The sequence below is a fragment of the Myotis lucifugus genome, unplaced genomic scaffold, assembly GCF_000147115.1.
Source record: "Myotis lucifugus unplaced genomic scaffold, Myoluc2.0 scaffold_248, whole genome shotgun sequence".
In the NCBI taxonomy this organism is placed as follows: domain Eukaryota; kingdom Metazoa; phylum Chordata; class Mammalia; order Chiroptera; family Vespertilionidae; genus Myotis; species Myotis lucifugus.
This window is the reverse complement of record NW_005871296.1, coordinates 1,192,925-1,210,555: the sequence shown is the minus strand read 5'-3', so window position 1 is coordinate 1,210,555 and position 17,631 is coordinate 1,192,925. Positions and strand designations below refer to the sequence as shown.

General features: G+C 34.9%; 1 protein-coding gene across 4 annotated transcripts in view; it reads left to right on the top strand.

Moving 5' to 3' along the window:
* GRIA4 (glutamate ionotropic receptor AMPA type subunit 4) overlaps window positions 1-17,631 on the top strand; it is a 413,519-nt gene that overhangs the window by 345,423 nt on the left and 50,465 nt on the right. For all 4 annotated transcript variants that reach the window (XR_002831674.1, XM_006098831.3, XM_006098833.3 and 1 more), the window contains exons 10-12: window positions 6,153-6,359; window positions 12,269-12,639; window positions 14,998-15,196. Coding sequence is in view for 3 of the 4 variants with exons in the window: in XM_006098831.3 (XP_006098893.2) it covers window positions 6,153-6,359; window positions 12,269-12,639; window positions 14,998-15,196 (777 nt within the window). In the remaining variant the exon portion in view is untranslated. The remainder of the gene's footprint in view (window positions 1-6,152; window positions 6,360-12,268; window positions 12,640-14,997; window positions 15,197-17,631) is intronic.

The following is a 17,631-nucleotide window of genomic DNA, read 5'->3' as shown; positions in this document are numbered from 1 at the left end:
CCTTTCCCTGAAAGTGTTCCTTGTATTTGCTTTTGTTAAAAATGGTAACCTGGGACCTGTGACATCTCTACCACTTCATTCCTTTTGAAAAAAAAAAGTATGGTTCATTGTAGATGAACGAGATATTGGCATCTGCATGTAATAATCCCCCAAATTCAATGGAAAACTTCCAATATAGATGGAATTGGTTAGACATTGTAATGTATGCAAGACAGATATCTAGACACAGAAGAAGGCTGAGAGTGTGTGGCACTGGAGATCATTCATTCTGATTGAATTGCTATGGCTTTGCTGTTCTCCCATTTGTCTTTCCTTTGTGTATGTTGTTATTTATTGGTTGCTACAATGTAATGATATATGCTATTGTTAAATAAAATTGATTGATCAATTCATTTATTCATTCCTTCATAAATATTTATTAAGCGTCTACTCTGTGGTAGGCACAGTTAGAAGTCTGGAGATCTGTAAGAGAACAAAATAGACCAAATCCTGCATTCAGAAAATATATTCCAGTGAGAGAAATCAGACAAGAAACATATAAATGTTACACAGCATTCTTAAATAAAATGTAGCTTTAGTGAGTTGCACTGTTGAACTTTATTTTTTGTGTTGTAGATCTATAATGTGATGTTCATTTTAATGTCTAATTTATTCTACCTGAATATAGTCGTACTGAATTTAACTTAGCTAAATTTGAACAAAAAAGTAAAATTGTCAATATCATCAAATGAAAATCATGACTACAAAGTTGAAAGGTCTAAAGTCTTGGATTCAGATGTTCATCATTTTTTATCTTCAGTCTTGGTGACTAAAAATTTTATAAAATCTGTAAAACTTATCAGCATCTTATCACACAGAATTAACTTTTTACATTTAAAATAATTTCTGCAAACCACCTAAGGAAGCAAGTGTGTGCCATGTGGCTTGGACGAGTGCAGGACCGAGGGAAGGGCAGCTTGCAGTGGACTCTGGGAAGGAGAGGCTGTTTCCCCTGAAGCCTCTCTTTCCTTGGATGCTGAACTCTCTGGAAAAGGGGAAATGACGCAGGGATATTTCAGCCAAACCCAATTTTCCCACAGTCTTTACTAGTGAAGTTAAATGATGCTTATGCTGCCTTATTCAACTAAGAAAGTATCTCTTATCATCTTATAAACATACCAACCCTGTAGGAAACATTCCCATGAATCCAAATGCATTTCCCACAGTGTCAGAATAATGTTACAAACCTAAAAAGCTATTTTACTTATCACACTTGATCTTGCTCGAGGTTAAATTTTATATTTCTTAGATGTTTTAGACTCTATCTTCTCTGTGTACAATTTTGTGGATGCACTCTAAATAGACACATGTGGACATAGTACAACAATCTACACTATGCAGGTGGTGGCAAAAGTAGGTTTACAGTGGTGAGTATGCAAAAGTTTATTCTTGTACTATTATTTATTAATTATTGTATAATTTTGCATATGAACAACTGTAAACCTACTTTTTTTTCACCCCACATGTAAAGGAAATACAGATATATTTATTTTCTTCCCTGTACCAAATATTAATATCCCCTATACACACACCTGCCTCCAAAGGGATTATGTCAATTCATTTTTAAATAAAGTATTTTAAATAAACTTCAAATTGTGCAGCCATTAAATGTATTTATTTTTTCTGAATTGAATAACATTTTAATTTCCACTTTTAAAATGTTACCCATGCAGGAAATGATCTACATCTATTAAAATTCTTTGGAGAAAAGCAAATATCCACATAGCAAATGCTGGTAGCATTGGTTGACACTCCTGGTTTTATTAACTGTTTTCCATTGTAATTCTAATGATTATATTTGTGATGTTTAGAAAATTTAAAGCTTTTCTAATAGGCATCTATTTCAATAGTTTCACTTTTGCTAAAGACAAATAATCCAAAAAATTTTTCTCCGTAGGAAAATGATACTTCATTGATTGAAAATCATCTCAATTCATTTACACCAACATTTTCTTAACCAAGCCCTAAGGTAACACCTTTAGACAGAGATTGGTCTCTTTCCTGAAATAGCAGAGCAGATGTAAAATGGAAATTTTACTATCCATTATGGAAATTGTAGTAATAAACTCATAATTACTAAGAAGCAATGCTTTTAAAATAACTTCTACGGCACTACTGTCCCACAGGGCACAGTAGTCGATAATAAAGATGGAAGGCTATACTCCTAAAAGAAGGAGGTTATATTCCACTTCTCTGATCATTCCGTTTTTATTCACCATTGAACACCTGAAACTCCATAAGGCTGCTTATCAAAGATTCCCCACAAATACCCTTAATGATTCGGTTGAACTCATTTTTTTATTATATTGAAAAGATTTGGTATTAGCAGCCCCAAAACTTTGTATTAAATCTCCCCAAGTATGCAGTGTTTGAAGGGCTTACCTGTGGACAAATTTTCAGATTGAGGCTGGGGCAAGAGCACCTTGAGAGAGAGTTGAGAATCCCTATTCAAAGGAATTGGGTAGAGCTGAGAGCTTTTGTTTAAGGAAAGCCTAGCCTTTCCCTCCTTTGTTCTCCCACCTCTCTGAGTAAGTTCCTTTTATCTGTCTGGTGCTGCATGTGTCACTCCCCTGAATCTCAACCACTGTGCACGCCCTGGATGTGCAAAAGCCTAGCGAAATTCCTAATCAGCATCTTCAGCAAACTGAACGCTTTTCTAGCCTTTATTGGTTTGTTTGACAAGAAACAAACACATGATGGACCCCTATTGTCTAAAGAAAATGGAGGGAGGGGATTGAAAGAAGACACTAAATAATTTTTAAAGTTATATGTACGTACACCTGTTTCAGAAGAGATGCCCTAGCACTTGTTAGCCCTTACTTTCCTTTTTAAGACACCTGAATCAAAGTTCCTGTTACTTTGCGATGATATTCCTATTTAAGAAGCCCAGATAGACCAGAAAATCTTTATATTTATTGAGTGCCTTATATACACCATACACTATGAGGCGATATGGAGAGCATTGTTTACTCAAGTTTCATATAAAAAATTTCATTCTCTAAAAATACAGAAATTCACTTCTTTAATCTTATCCTTTTTTTCTTGTTAAAGCATATGGAATCTCACAGAGTTGAATATATTTTGACAGATGCAATAATACCTTCAAATACTTTCAGATATTTCAAATTATAGGTTCAACTCCCACTTCTGCTAGTTCTGTGAAATTGAACAATTTACTTAACCTCCTTGAGCCTTAATTGTTCCATCTGCAAAATGGGAAATGCCCGCCTCAAAATGTCAGTGTGAAAAGTAAATGAAAGGGCACGATTAAAGAAGTTAGCATTGTACCTAACACAAAGTAAGCACTAAATAAGTAAGACTATTATTTTTTCCAGTACTCTTATTATTGTCCCTCACCACTCTCCTTTACCCTTATTTTAAAGAACTTAACATTAATTAATCACAAGAGGACAAGGGGCATGTTTTATTTATTTTTGTACTCTTCATTAAAAGCTGAACTTTTATTTACTCAAACATTTATTAAGCACGCACTGTATGTACCTAACACAAAGTAAGCACTAAATAAGTAAGAGCTATTATTTTTTCCAGTACTCTTATTATTGTCCCTCACCACTCTCCTTTACCCTTATTTTAAAGAACTTAACATTAATTAATCACAAGAGGACAAGGGGCATGTTTTATTTATTTTTGTGCTCTTAGTTCCCAGCAAACTGCCTGGCATACAGTGGGTGCTTAATAAATGTTTGAGTAAATAAAAGTTCAGCTTTTTAATGAAGCAACACTTCACAAAGTAATGTAGCAGGAATTTAGCAAATTAGATGGTAATACTAGCTAGAGAAACTTCTGTTAAAATTATATATGTATGTGTATATATATATATATATATACATATATATATACATTTATATGCTAAAATTCATGTGTTCAAATAGTCCAGACACTTTAGAATAGATTTTCAACCTTAGTACCAAAGGTGAGCATTAGCTACACCTTATTTGAAAAGCTATTAGGTTTGTTGTACTAATAGCTATAGGTGATAGCTGTATACCCATTTCCATTAGAATGTTAAGCATTTTACAATGTGTGATTCTTGCTTTTTTCTACACATTCTTCCATATTTTAATTAGCTATCATAATAAAAAAGAGAAAAATGAAAAGATTAGCTCATTTTAACTACTATTTTATAGCATATCTTAAAATTAATAGTGCTTTGCAACAAATCCCAAGTTTTCACAACCACATTTATAATTTGTAAAACTTTATATTTAGAGAATGTTTTCTATAAACTAATAATTTTCAGCTACCTAAAGAACAGACAATTAGTTGCCTTAATTTTATAGACCGATAAACTCTCTTTAAAACATTAGAGATGTTTTCCATAAACTAATAATTTTTATCTATAGAAAGAAAAGGCAATTAGTTGCCTTAATTTTATAAAGCAACTACAGATGGATAAACTTGACCTGGCCAGTTTTGCTCAGTGGATAGAGCATCAGCCTGCAGACTGAAGGGTCCCAGGTTCAATTTTGGTCAAGGGCACATGCCCGGGTTACGGGCTCAATCCCCAGTGAAGGGGATGGTTCTCTCTCATCATTGATGTTTCTCTCTCTCTCCCTCTCCCTTCCCCTCTGAAATCAATAAAATATGTTTTTAAAAAAATAAAATAAAGATGGATAAACTTTCAAGTGTTAAAATATTTATCAAATCAAAGTAAAAGTAAGAGACTTCCGGGTCACTTGGTCATGTCAACCTAAGGCAGAATTTAAGAAAGTAATACAAGCACCAATCCTGGACAGTGGCCCACAGAAGTGTTCTTCAGGGCATCTCTGTGAGAAACTCAGAGCATTTCATTTACATTCTTAATCAAGATTTTAAAAGTAGTTTCTACACTTACAAATTACGTAGGAAAGCAATTAGCGTAGAACGGCCATGTTGTGCAAAGCAAATTACATTCTAAGTCACAGTTCCAAGAGCAAGTTAAACTTCCACATTTACAAATTTGCTGAGACAAAAGATTTGTATCAGAATTACTAAATGGATGTTACCATGCAATTTTAGAAAATATAAATACATGATCTCAATGTTGTTGTGGCCAAAAGTGGTCATTGCTTGTCTGCAAATAACTAAAATTTCTGAGGTGTGGCCAGGAGTTCACTGTGGATTGCACATTTGCCAGGGCTATCTTTTAGTTGGTGGCTTTAGTTTCCATTTATAAAATCAATGCATTTTTGCTAACATGTCTTTTACTTCACGGCCTTTAAGGAGTTTGAATTTGGGGTGTGTGTGTGTGTGTGTGTGTGCGCGCGCGCGCACACATGTGCTTTAACTGAAAACTGTGCAGTTATTATTAGCCACCAGTAAACTTTTTCATTTTACATGAATTTTTACAATAATTCTTCATCGTATTTTCTGTCTTATTTGCTTCAAATTGATTGTCACAACTGGAGAAAAATTGTTGGCTCCCATTGGAGACATATAATAGAATAGAATAAAAATTCATGGAACAAAATTCTAATTAAATCCTAAATATTGAACAATTTTAAGGAAGCTAATTTGATGCGAATAAGTATATACAGTTTTTTAAACTATTAATTCTTCATTTTTATTTTAACTTGCGAGTGCCTGCTCTGAGAAAGGCATATTGCTACATGCTAGAGAGCAAAGGAAAACAATCTAGCTCTTTTCCTAAAGGAGGTCACAGTTGACTGTGTCTAAACAAGATGCGGAATATGGAGACAGGTGCCTTTAAATTAGTCTTTTACTACATGAGGCGGACTACTAAATAGTCTTTAACTTCATATAATAATCTGAAACTAATAATTTCATTGCCAAAGGTGATCACTTTGCTTCTCTAGAGGATTATTAATGGACATTTTTCCCATCACAGTTACAGTGCTGGGTATGTAATGATTACTCAATAGAAAATTATTTTAAAGACTTCACATTCAGTATCTAGTGTAAAGCTATTTAATGTACTTCTAAGCATATTTATTTTTGTATATTTATTTTACTCCTGATATCTAGCCACACAAAACCAGTGTGTATACAATACTAAATATAATACTTTTGTCAAATTCTGAAACTGGAGAGTTACATAGAGATTTTGGAATGTTTATAATTTCTCCTTTACAGTTCTACTTCTCTCATTATAGGAATCCCCATATGTTATGTTCAAGAAAAATCACGAAATGTTTGAAGGAAATGACAAGTATGAAGGATACTGTGTAGACTTGGCATCTGAAATTGCAAAACATATTGGTATCAAGTATAAAATTGCCATTGTCCCTGATGGAAAATATGGAGCAAGGGATGCAGACACAAAAATCTGGAATGGGATGGTAGGAGAACTTGTTTATGGGGTAAGCAAATCAACTGTTTACATGAACCTGAAACTTTTTTTTTACATGAGCACATATCAATTTTTAAATGTCTATTACTGTTTTTTTTTAATTTGCAGTTACATTCAAAGAGACATATATGGTGTTCAACTATTTCTCTATTTCATTTATAATGCAATTGCCAAACAATGAGAGAAACTAAGGCTTGATAACTTCAAAATAAGGAAAAAGAGATAAAAATTCAGAATATGATGTCCTATTTTTAAAAAACAACACTAACTTCAGTATCTGTGATGATTATTCTTTCATGTTTGATTCTTCTATCCCATAGACATGTTGTTTTGAGAACTACAAAACAAATCCATTAGTAATTGTAGCAACAGATTTCCTTCAATAGCATAAAGTTGAACCTCATTTTAGCTAGTTTACTTATATCCCTATTGGTTGTAATTCTGGTAAATGTTTTTTAAGTAATTGGTGAAGTGATCACTACACTATTTTAACATCTATAAAATATTCACCAATAATGTGAGATTCTTACAATTCCGCTGAACACAGTAAAGTTAAGCTCTATGCAGTGCCACAATTTTTTCGCACCTAGCAAAGCACAAAAGCTAGACTTTCTTCCACAGCAGGCCTCACAGGAAAGCATGTCACGCCCTTGCTTTTGTGTTCCCCAGGTATTGCGCGTACACATTTATAGCCAAGGGCGAATTCAGTGTACACATTCCTGCCTGAATCAGAACAAGATCGCTCTCTTCAGCTACCGCTGCAAAGTATCTAAATCAAACACGCAGTTATCAAATGCTAGTGATGGTATGATATTTCCAAAGACCAGAAACCCAGCCTTGAATAGTACATTGTATTCACCTAATAGTGAATAAAAGTCACATGCACTTGCAATTTATTCTGAAATTTCCTATAAGCCAATTCATAGATCACAAATGTCACCTTCAAGTCAAAGTCTGTCTGATTAATCTTCTCAAGGACCCTTTGAAATGAAGGATTTTATGAAAGTCTTCCTTCCCCAGAAAAGAATAAAGGTAGAATGATTTAGAACATAAATGACGTCGTACACCAGGGCTTACTTTCCAAGCCAGAGCTGCCATCCAAGTTTCATGATTCTGCATCTTGCTTTTCAAACCATGAAGCGATGAACATTCTCCATACAGTCCAGTCCAGTAGCTATAATCTCAGCAGCAAGAGGAAACTGTTTGGCATTAAAAAGTAATCAGTTATTTTATATTTATTTGCAAGAACTGCTGACTAGTTAGGTGACTTGAAAGGTGGTGGGGCAGGGAATCAAGTTGTAAAAAATCAAAAAGTATTTTATCCCAAGGCTCATGATCAATTTGATATTGAGCTTTAAATTCCAAAGGAAAGGGGTTCCTAACACTTGTGCTTCTTGGTAATATTTTAGACTTTAGACACAATATAAGCCAATTTTAAATGTGAACATTATCCAGGTTATTATAATTCTCTACTGTACTTTATTTCCTTCAGAAAACAGTATTATTTCTCCTCAAAAAAATTAGATTACCAATTAGTTATGGATGAGTTACTTTCTCAGGCGTTTTATATATATCCTCCGGAGTCCCTACCAATTGGGCAGTCCAAGCTCACCTCTTGCAAGGGTTCTGACCACATTTTATTAGGGGGCTATTGTTTAAATAATGAAAATAAATTATATGAAGAGAGTAGCACAATTAAAAACAAACTCAGTAGTACACATGTCACAATAATCAAAAGTCTGAAGTCAGGCCATTCTCAGAGAGAAAGATTATAACAGTGATTAATACTCATTATAGTCATTCATTCATCAGCCAATCTGAGAGGATTTAAATATCCCCATCTCTGCCACTTCAGTTATCCACTTTTTTCTCAAAAGAAATCTTATTCCATGCCTCTTACACTTTCTACAGATTTGGTATTTTCCATTCTGGTGTCTGCTAAATCTGTACATCTTCTCTCTCTCTCTATCCTCTCTCTCTCTCTCCTAACAGTTACTAGTACATGAATGCCCAGTTCCCAGGGTTTTAGGTAAAACTCCATCTATTCTCTTCTACCTAACACAGGCTGTTAGACAGCAACATGCTTATCTTTGAATCCATTATTATTATTATTATTATTTCTTTATTCTTTGCTAACTTTGTTACTGTAATTGTTAGAATAGATTACTTTTGGAACACCTGTGATCTCTGCACACCACAGGGCAGTGACTCAGAGGCTCAGAGCCTCCCTTACACTTTAGGGTCCTTCCTGCCCATCACACCTGCCCAAGTCCATCCTATGACCTGCGGTGCGCTGCTTCAGGACCTTCTGGTCCCCGCCATACTTGTGTGTATTTTCATCCAAGGAGATATTTCTCAAAGTATGTTCCATAGCCCACCATGTGTTAACATGCTGGTTCATGACTCTCACTCCAGCGGTCCTCCCGAATTCAAGTATTACCAAGCTCTTGCAGGAGATAGTTTACACTTAATTTTCGGAATCGCTGAGCGGTAATGGAACCAGGTACACACAGCACCTCCAATGGTAGTAGAGAAAGCCCAGTGTATCTTCTCTGTTCACTGGCCTCTTTCAAATCACCAATTTCAGACTTTGAACGTGTCCTCATTGCACATCACTGTCACCACCTTAATCCAATGTGGGTCTTCCTTTGTATCTACTTTTCTAAGCTGGAGACTCTTTTATTTCTCTCCATTTTTCTTCCCTTTTAAGGTTTTTCCCTCATTAGTGGTAACCTATAAATAAAAATTTTCCAAAAGATACTACACAGAACAATGTAGTACGGGAAAGGTGGTGTTTCCAATCAATGAGAGGGTGCATTATTCATTTATTCTTGATAGCTGAACAATTACTTGGAAAATTAACAATTTTGTAACACATCCTCATGTAGTGTACCAAATACGTTTTAGAGAGATTATCCTTATAGGTGCTAGATTAAAATATGTATGGTTAAAAAATTAAAAATAGGGCAAGGAGAGGTCAATGGAGGGAAAAGGAGACATATGTAAAACTTTTCAACAATAAAGAATTAAAATAAATAAATAATATGTAATTGAGATTGATCATATGATGTGAGGTTTATTCCAAGTATGAAATCAAAGGCTGAAAACACAAAAAAGGTAATTTTATATGACTTCAACAAAATTTAAAATGTGTGTATTGCAACAAAATACCATGAACTAAGTCAGCGATTTTCAACCAGTGTGCTACAAGAATTTGTAAAGCGTATTTAGTCAGGGGCACTGACCTCTTTTCCCTTAGATTGTCAAATAAAAAACTGACAACAGCCAACACAATAGCTATCCAGTGTAAATCAATTAAGATTATATCTATTTTTGTTTGTCAGATCAGCAAAAATATAATATATTTTTGGTGTGACACAGAATTTTAGTAATTAGTTTATGTGTGCCATGAGATAAAAAAAAAGGTTGAAAATCATTTATAGAAATGAAACAATTCATGAATAGGGAAAATATTTGCAACACAGAAAAAATAAAAGAATATTTTGAATAGATTTAAAAGCACTTACAATTAGTAAGTAAAAAAATGAATACCCCATATGGAAAATATGGACAGATTAAGAAGTACAAGTGACTATTTATTTACTAAAAGCAAATTCAAATTAACCCAATGTGATCTAATTTGCCAGCTAGCAAATTAGTGAAGATAAATAGAATAAAGATACACAAGGGTTGTCCACGATTTAAAGCTGCAGGTGCATTTGCACAGTGCTGGGGAAAGTAGAAATTTTGCATAACCTTTTGTGAGAAAAGTTGGGCAAGCATATTATGAGTATTAAAAGATTGTTCCCATTTAGATTAGCAATCACATTTTTAGAAGTTTATCTTAAATAATTAAGATATGTGCAAGGATTTGTCTTCAAGGATGTTCACAACATTTGTGTTATAAATTGTATAAAACTGAAAACAATGCAAATATCCCCCAAAATAATAAATTGAGCAAATTGTGATATTTTCACATAATGAAATATTTGCAATAATTAAAACTTATTTTAATGTATATTTTGAAATTACAATGAGTTCATATTCTTTTGAGAAGAGAAAATTAATTATACAATATGATTTTCTGCATTATCCCATTTTAAAATAAGAAAGATATTATTTCTAAAACAATGTCTAACAGGACATATATAAAGAAAAAATAAGAGAAAGTGAAGAGAATGGAGATATCTTTTCTTCATTTTCTGGTTTTGTTTTATATACTGTTTCTATAGCTAGTTCATGTATCACTTGTGTAAAATAACTTGATAAAACAATAACCTCCCAGCAATGACTCTGGCTCTTACATATACGGGTGTGTATGGTGTGAACTAGGTTCATTCCTACTTGAAGGCATGTGCAGTGAATCCTCAGCCACCCAGGGGGTAGCAGGATGGCCAGAGTACACTCCCCAGACCAGCCCTCCAGGAGCCCTCTGTCCAGCTGCTGGCCATTGCAGGGGTGAATGTCAGAGTGGCCGCCTCTATGAAAAACATGTATGTCCTGGTATGTCTCAGATTCCATTTCAATGCCAAATACTTTCCTTTTAAAATAATAAGAATTTTTTTTCATTTGTAGATCATGTAACAATTTACAGTATTTTCATCACACTCTATTTCATGTGATGTTAGAGATGACATGATTTAATAGAAGAAGCACAGGTCAAATCGCAGAGCGGCTGTGATGTGTAAAGCTCACCTGAGTCTCAGTTTCAGCATCTATAAAACAGTGATAAACATAAGCTTGATATGAGGGTGAAATGAGCGGCCATTTAAAATATTTAGTTTCACATCAGACACATGCTCCCTCAATAAACGCTCACTGTTATTTTATTAAGGTTTTTTAAATAAACAATCACAATAATACAATGAGATAAAAGGAGAAAATGGGGGGGTGTTTCCAATTTTTAGAGTTATTGGAAAAAGACCCCCCAAAATAGCTAAAATCAATGAATAAAAATGTAAGCTGGTGTCTTATGATCATAATATCTGAGAATTGAATCCACTGTTTTCCAATATCTTTTTTAGAACCCAAAGGTGAAAAATCAAAGTCTGTAAATACGAAGAAACAAATGCCAATTTCCAGATTTTTGTGTGTGTGTTTAATTGGAAAATACAGTCAAGCAATGGGTTTCTTCTATCTTACAAACACAGATTTTATAGGTTTTTCTCATAATTGGAAAGGAATAAAAAAGAAAGGACTATTTAAAATTTGCATTGCATAATATTAAGGGGTGGCCAAGTAATGAATCAGTGGCAACATTTCAAATGAAAGATAGCATGCCTGGCCAAGAAATTCAGAAATTCGGCCACTTGGAAAGGCTGTCTTCTCCTCTTGCTGTCCTAGATCCTTAAAGACTAATACAGTTATCTGAGTGGAAGTTATTTTTGCTTATGTCTACTATTTCTCCATTTCTCTTCTTATCTAATTACTAGCACCGATAAAAATAGAGGTGTGTGCAATGTAAGTGACACATCTATATATATATAAAAGCCTAAGCGACCGTTATAACCGAACGACCCGACTACCGGACGACCGGACAGTAGCTATGGCATGCACTGACCATCAGGGAGCAGACACTCAATGCAGGAGCTGCCCTCTGGTGGTCAGTGTGCTCCCACAGCCAACCTCCCGTGGCCAGCCAACCTCCCGCGGTCCCTCCCCCTGGCCGGCCCCGATTGGCCCCGATCACCGGCCAGGCCGAGGGACCCCACCAGTGCACAAATTCATGTACCGGGCCTCTAGTTATCTTATGAAAGAAAACAAGTCAACTGTTCACCGTTGCATTTGTCATTGTTGGCATTGGGAAAAGAAATTGTATAGCTAATGTGTAACTGGTTAGCTGTGAGTGGATCAATCCAGTGCTAATTGCTTCACGAAGAGCATTAACCTATGTGTTTTCATGTGTCTTTTCTCTTATAGAAAGCAGAGATTGCTATTGCCCCTCTGACAATCACTTTGGTCCGAGAGGAGGTCATTGACTTCTCTAAGCCCTTCATGAGTTTGGGCATATCTATCATGATCAAAAAGCCTCAGAAATCTAAACCAGGAGTGTTTTCCTTCTTGGATCCTCTGGCCTATGAGATCTGGATGTGCATAGTCTTTGCCTACATTGGTGTCAGCGTGGTCTTGTTCCTAGTTAGTAGGTTTAGTCCATATGAATGGCACACAGAAGAGCCAGAGGATGGAAAGGAAGGACCCAGCGACCAACCTCCCAATGAGTTTGGCATCTTTAACAGCCTCTGGTTCTCCCTGGGTGCTTTCATGCAGCAAGGATGTGACATTTCACCCAGGTTAGTTTCAACAGTTTTTCACCAATTCCCCGGTATTGCTAAGTGTTGTGCAAATCATCTCTCTACATGTTTTTCCCCTGAAGGCAGAGCATTACTTGAAACACAGAAAAAAAACCTTGCAATTTCCAAATTAATTTGAACATAGTCATAGCCAAATTTTCCAAGATAGCATAATATATGGATACATCCTAATGGAAATTTTACATATGCAACTCACCAGAATTCTCAAAAAATAACTTAGTATTAATATTTCCTTCAATGGTTTGACAGACAGAAACTAAAATCTAAATTGTAAAAATGGGATTCGTGTTCTTTTTGTCTCCTTTTCAAAATAAAATGTTTTTGTTACTGTTGCTGGTCTTAATTTTTAAAAATTAATTTTGAATTTTATTTACATCCCATGTATCTGAAGGGAGATTTCTGTCATGGCATTTCCTAAATCCTGAGATAATATAATAGGTACTAGATATGCATTGTTCTGTATGACAACATATGACAAGCTAAGCAGTAGGCAGAGTCAGCAATGCAAATACTACTGTAGCTTTATAGAGATGTTTTTCACTATCTGTGGAGTTATAGCTCACTTTCTTTGGATGCCACTGAGATGTTTTTCATTTTTGTTTGCCAAAAATGCAGCCAATCTCCTGTGCTTAAACAAGTACCAATTTTGCCCTTAGAAAAAGTAGCTGAAGGCAGAAAAAAACTGAAAATTAAATTTAAATAGTGACTTATATCAGTGTTACATGTACATGGATTTTTTTTTTAAAGAAATGTATGCATTCTCAAAAAGAGACAATTTAGCCACAGAACAGTTTGTGTTCCTGAAGACCCAAGGAAATGGACCTGGAGAGCATTATGCTAAGCGAAATAAGCCAGTCAGAGAAAGATAAATATCACGTGATCTCACTCATTTGTGGAATATAATGAACAACATAAACTGATGAACAAAAATAGATCCAGAGACATAGAAGCATTGATCAGACTGTCACACCTCAGAGGGAAGGCAGGGTAAGGGAAGAGAGCGGTAAGAGATGAACCAAAGGACTTGTATACACACATATAAGCATAACCAATGGACACAGACAGTAGGGGGGCGAGGGCATGTGGGCGGGGGAGCTGCCAGGGAGAGGTCAATAGTGAAAAAAGGAGACATATATAATACTTTCAATAATAAAGAATTTTTTTGAAAAGGCCCAGGGAAACTGTAAATGTACTTAAATTCTAACATGGAAATATAAATCCCTAACTCTCAATCAATGAAATGAAAAGAAATCAAAGTAAATGGAGTAATGGTTTCAAAACTAGTCTTAAGCAAATACTAAGTTAAAGTCAACAGGTGCCATTTATATGATAATGGTTAAGAAGAGAGCATTTTAAAGCTAGAAATACCATGGAAAACATGAAATGTGTCCTCACATTTTAAAAAAATGTTTAAATACAATTTGTTACAGGAATTTAAAATAGTTTGATGGTCCCAATGAGTGAGATCAATTATAAATATGCCCTTCATTTTTTATTGATTCTATTCTCACTTTTCCTCTGCACTCACACTCACCCACATATCCCTGATAGCCAGCGAAAGGGTGAGGAGGAAACTTTTTTTTTAGATTTAGCATCAGTTTTTAATGTTGTTGCTACACACTAACAAAGCACCCACTTTGGTCTCATGTTGGCAGGGACAGAGCGAACATTTTTATGCCAGTATGTAAAGATGCTTTAGGACATAACTCATTCACTCTGATAAGAACTGGGCTAGCAACAAATCCTGAAATGTAATCAGTTTGAGACCAATCCTAGATCTTCATCTGGTCCACCCCACCTTGACATATGTCCCATCCTTCCTGCCAGAGCTCTGACTTAAGGTGAAAACCAGTTCTCTCAGAAGGTCTTCTACCAACTTAAATCTAAGACCTCACCCACTTTTAATAGGTATTGCTACTTTATGTGCCACCAAGAGAAAAACAATGCTGCCAATTAATCCATGATACTGTGTTTTATCTCAGTATAATGTAGGTTGCATCTAATATCAAATATGCTAAATATTAAGGGGGGGTAATCAATGAATTAGTAAGTATTCCTCTTTTGTACCTAAAGGAAAGGTATTAAGTTCCATAGCTCTGACCAATAACAATAGAAAGAAAAAAGTTCCCATATTCTCAGTGGCATTTATACATTTCATATAGCATAGGCAACATCAAAGCATACAGAAATACTAGAATCATTCTTGAGTAGATTTTCAGAAAATAAAATGATATTTCAATTGTTATTTTTAAGCCACATGGGAAATTGATGGTATTTCTTTTCTTTCTCTTTGTTGGTTGGAGAAAGGAAAATGTGCATTATCTTATCCATGTTTAGATCCCTCTCAGGTCGAATTGTTGGAGGTGTTTGGTGGTTCTTTACACTCATCATTATATCGTCTTACACTGCTAACCTCGCTGCTTTCCTGACGGTGGAGCGCATGGTCTCCCCCATAGAAAGTGCGGAAGATCTGGCCAAACAAACAGAAATTGCCTACGGAACACTGGATTCAGGGTCAACAAAAGAATTCTTCCGAGTAAGTTCAGAGAACAACTAACAATGAAATGTTCATAATTTTTAAATCCAGGCAATTTTGCCAACAAGGATATTATGGGCTCTAGCCACTGTAGGTTTTGCAAACGCAGTGGTAACTACCATGTTTAATGCTAATAATTCCATGTGGATTCTATAACCATTTTAACTTTCAAAAACTAATTGATTTATTTGCATTGCAAGAGGGACCCTCTCTAAGCAAGAGTAACAACAAAAAGGTAATTACAACAACTTTATAACATAATCTATCTCGAAGATTCCAGGGCTGATCATGCCATGATACTGCATCTGGCAAGTTTGTGTTTATGTCTGCGCGCTTGGGGGCTAAGAGCATAAAAATGAAAGCAAGAGTGTTGTTTTTTGTGTGTTTTGTTTTTGTTTTTTAAATAATACATTTAACTTTCTGCATTTGAAACCCAAAACCTTGATTGCAGGTTATCTTCCCTACATGAGGTACATTATTCTATAATCTCTTTTGTAGTGACAATTTCAAAGCAATATATTTGCTTTCTCACAAGATAATGGTAGCAAAAACTATTAAGTTTTGGACATCTCTGTGAGATGTTGTATGGAATTTTGTTTGTACTAATTCCTCTGCTTTTGCAGATAAAGTTGTTCAAAGTGAAATAATTGCATTTACATATGAATATGACCCCTTTGGCTTGTCATTAGGATGGTAGGTATATTTGTTGTTTTTGTTTTTATAGTTGCTTGCTTCGTGAGGATGAATTTTTTTTCTTTTTTTTTATCAGTGAACCTCTTTTACTCTGGTTCTACTTAAATCCAGAGATACAGGATTGGTAATGTCTGATCAGAGTTCAGGGTTCATTCTGTGACTTCAGAACTAAAGTGTATAACTACATAATAATGAAGGCATGTTGTTTTACTTTCAATTGCTTAAAGAAGACAAGATATATTTGACTTATTTCTTAAGCTTTTGTGGGAAAATGAAAGCCCTTTAAAGAAAGTGTCATGCTTATATCCAGTTGTTGAGAGATTACACTTTCATTTTTAATGCATATATTTTTGTTTTCTCATTCACCTTGGGAATTAAATACAACAAAATGTTCTACCCCTTAAGAAAGCCTTAACTTTCATGTACTTGAATTTCAGTAAGCTATTTCTCTTTTTATTTATTTATTTTATTTCATTTTTTTAATCCTCACCGGAGGATATTTTTTGCCATTGATTTTTACAGAGAGTGGAAGGGAGAGGGCGAGACAGAGAGAAACACCAATGTGAGAGAGACACATTGATTGATTGCCTCCTGAATGGGCTGGGAGCCTGCAACAGAGGTATGTGCCCTAGACAGGAATTGAACCCGGGACCCTTCAGTCTTCAGGCCGATACTCTATCCACTGAGCCAAACTGGCTAGGGCTATTTTTCTTTTTTAAAATGATTTGATTATGCCCAGCCAATGTGCCCCAATGGTTGAGCATTGACCTATGACCCAGGAGGTCATGGTTTGATTCCAAGTCAGGGCACATGCCTGAGTTGCGGGCTGGGTCCCCAGTAGGGGTGTGCAGGAGGCAGCCAATCGATGCTTCTCTCTCATTATTGATGTTTCTATCTCTCCCTCTTCCTTCCTCTCTAAAATCAATAAAAATATATTTTTAAAAATAAAATAAATAAAAATTATTTGATTATAATATCCTGATATATTACAGATATTTACATTAATACTAAATCAAAACAAATCACTCAAAAACTCAGTCAAACCCATCTCTGGGCATTGTTTAAAAAAGACACCACACACTGAGTAACATCCTTGTCAATAATGTGGAATGTTGCTAGTAGAGATAATATAAAATTTATAAGTTAATTAAAAAGTAGTAGTGGATTTTTCTAAAATTATAAATAATATTCACGACAATAAATATTATTAACAATTGTTTAATTACTGAGTATATTCCAGTCTATAAAGTTTAATAATGGGAACATATTGTTCCAACGCATTTTAGCACAATCTCTGTAAGTTTATAACTGCTTCCACCCAAAGTAGGTAGGTAAAATTTAGTAACTTTGCCTAGACACCATTATCTATATTTATCAAAACAGAATACAAGTTTGTGCTATAACTTGCATTTTACTAGAAAAATTATGGCTGATATTTATGTAGATAAAGCAAATATTTGCAAATTCATCATTCTGTTTTGAGTGACAAGGGAGAAAGAAACATCATGTTGATTCCTTGAAAACATTTCAAAAATAACTCACTGTAAAGATCTTTGCCAACAAGCACACTGAACGTGTTTATTTCTGATTTTTATAGAGCTTTAGAAAGCTGCTCAAGTTCTACAACCTGGTGAGGTAGATAACAGAGTATATTGATAAGACATAAAGGAATAAGGCTAGTTGGTCCCCAGGCTGCACAGCCTTTCATACAAGCTGTGCACGCACCAAACCCTGTGACCTTC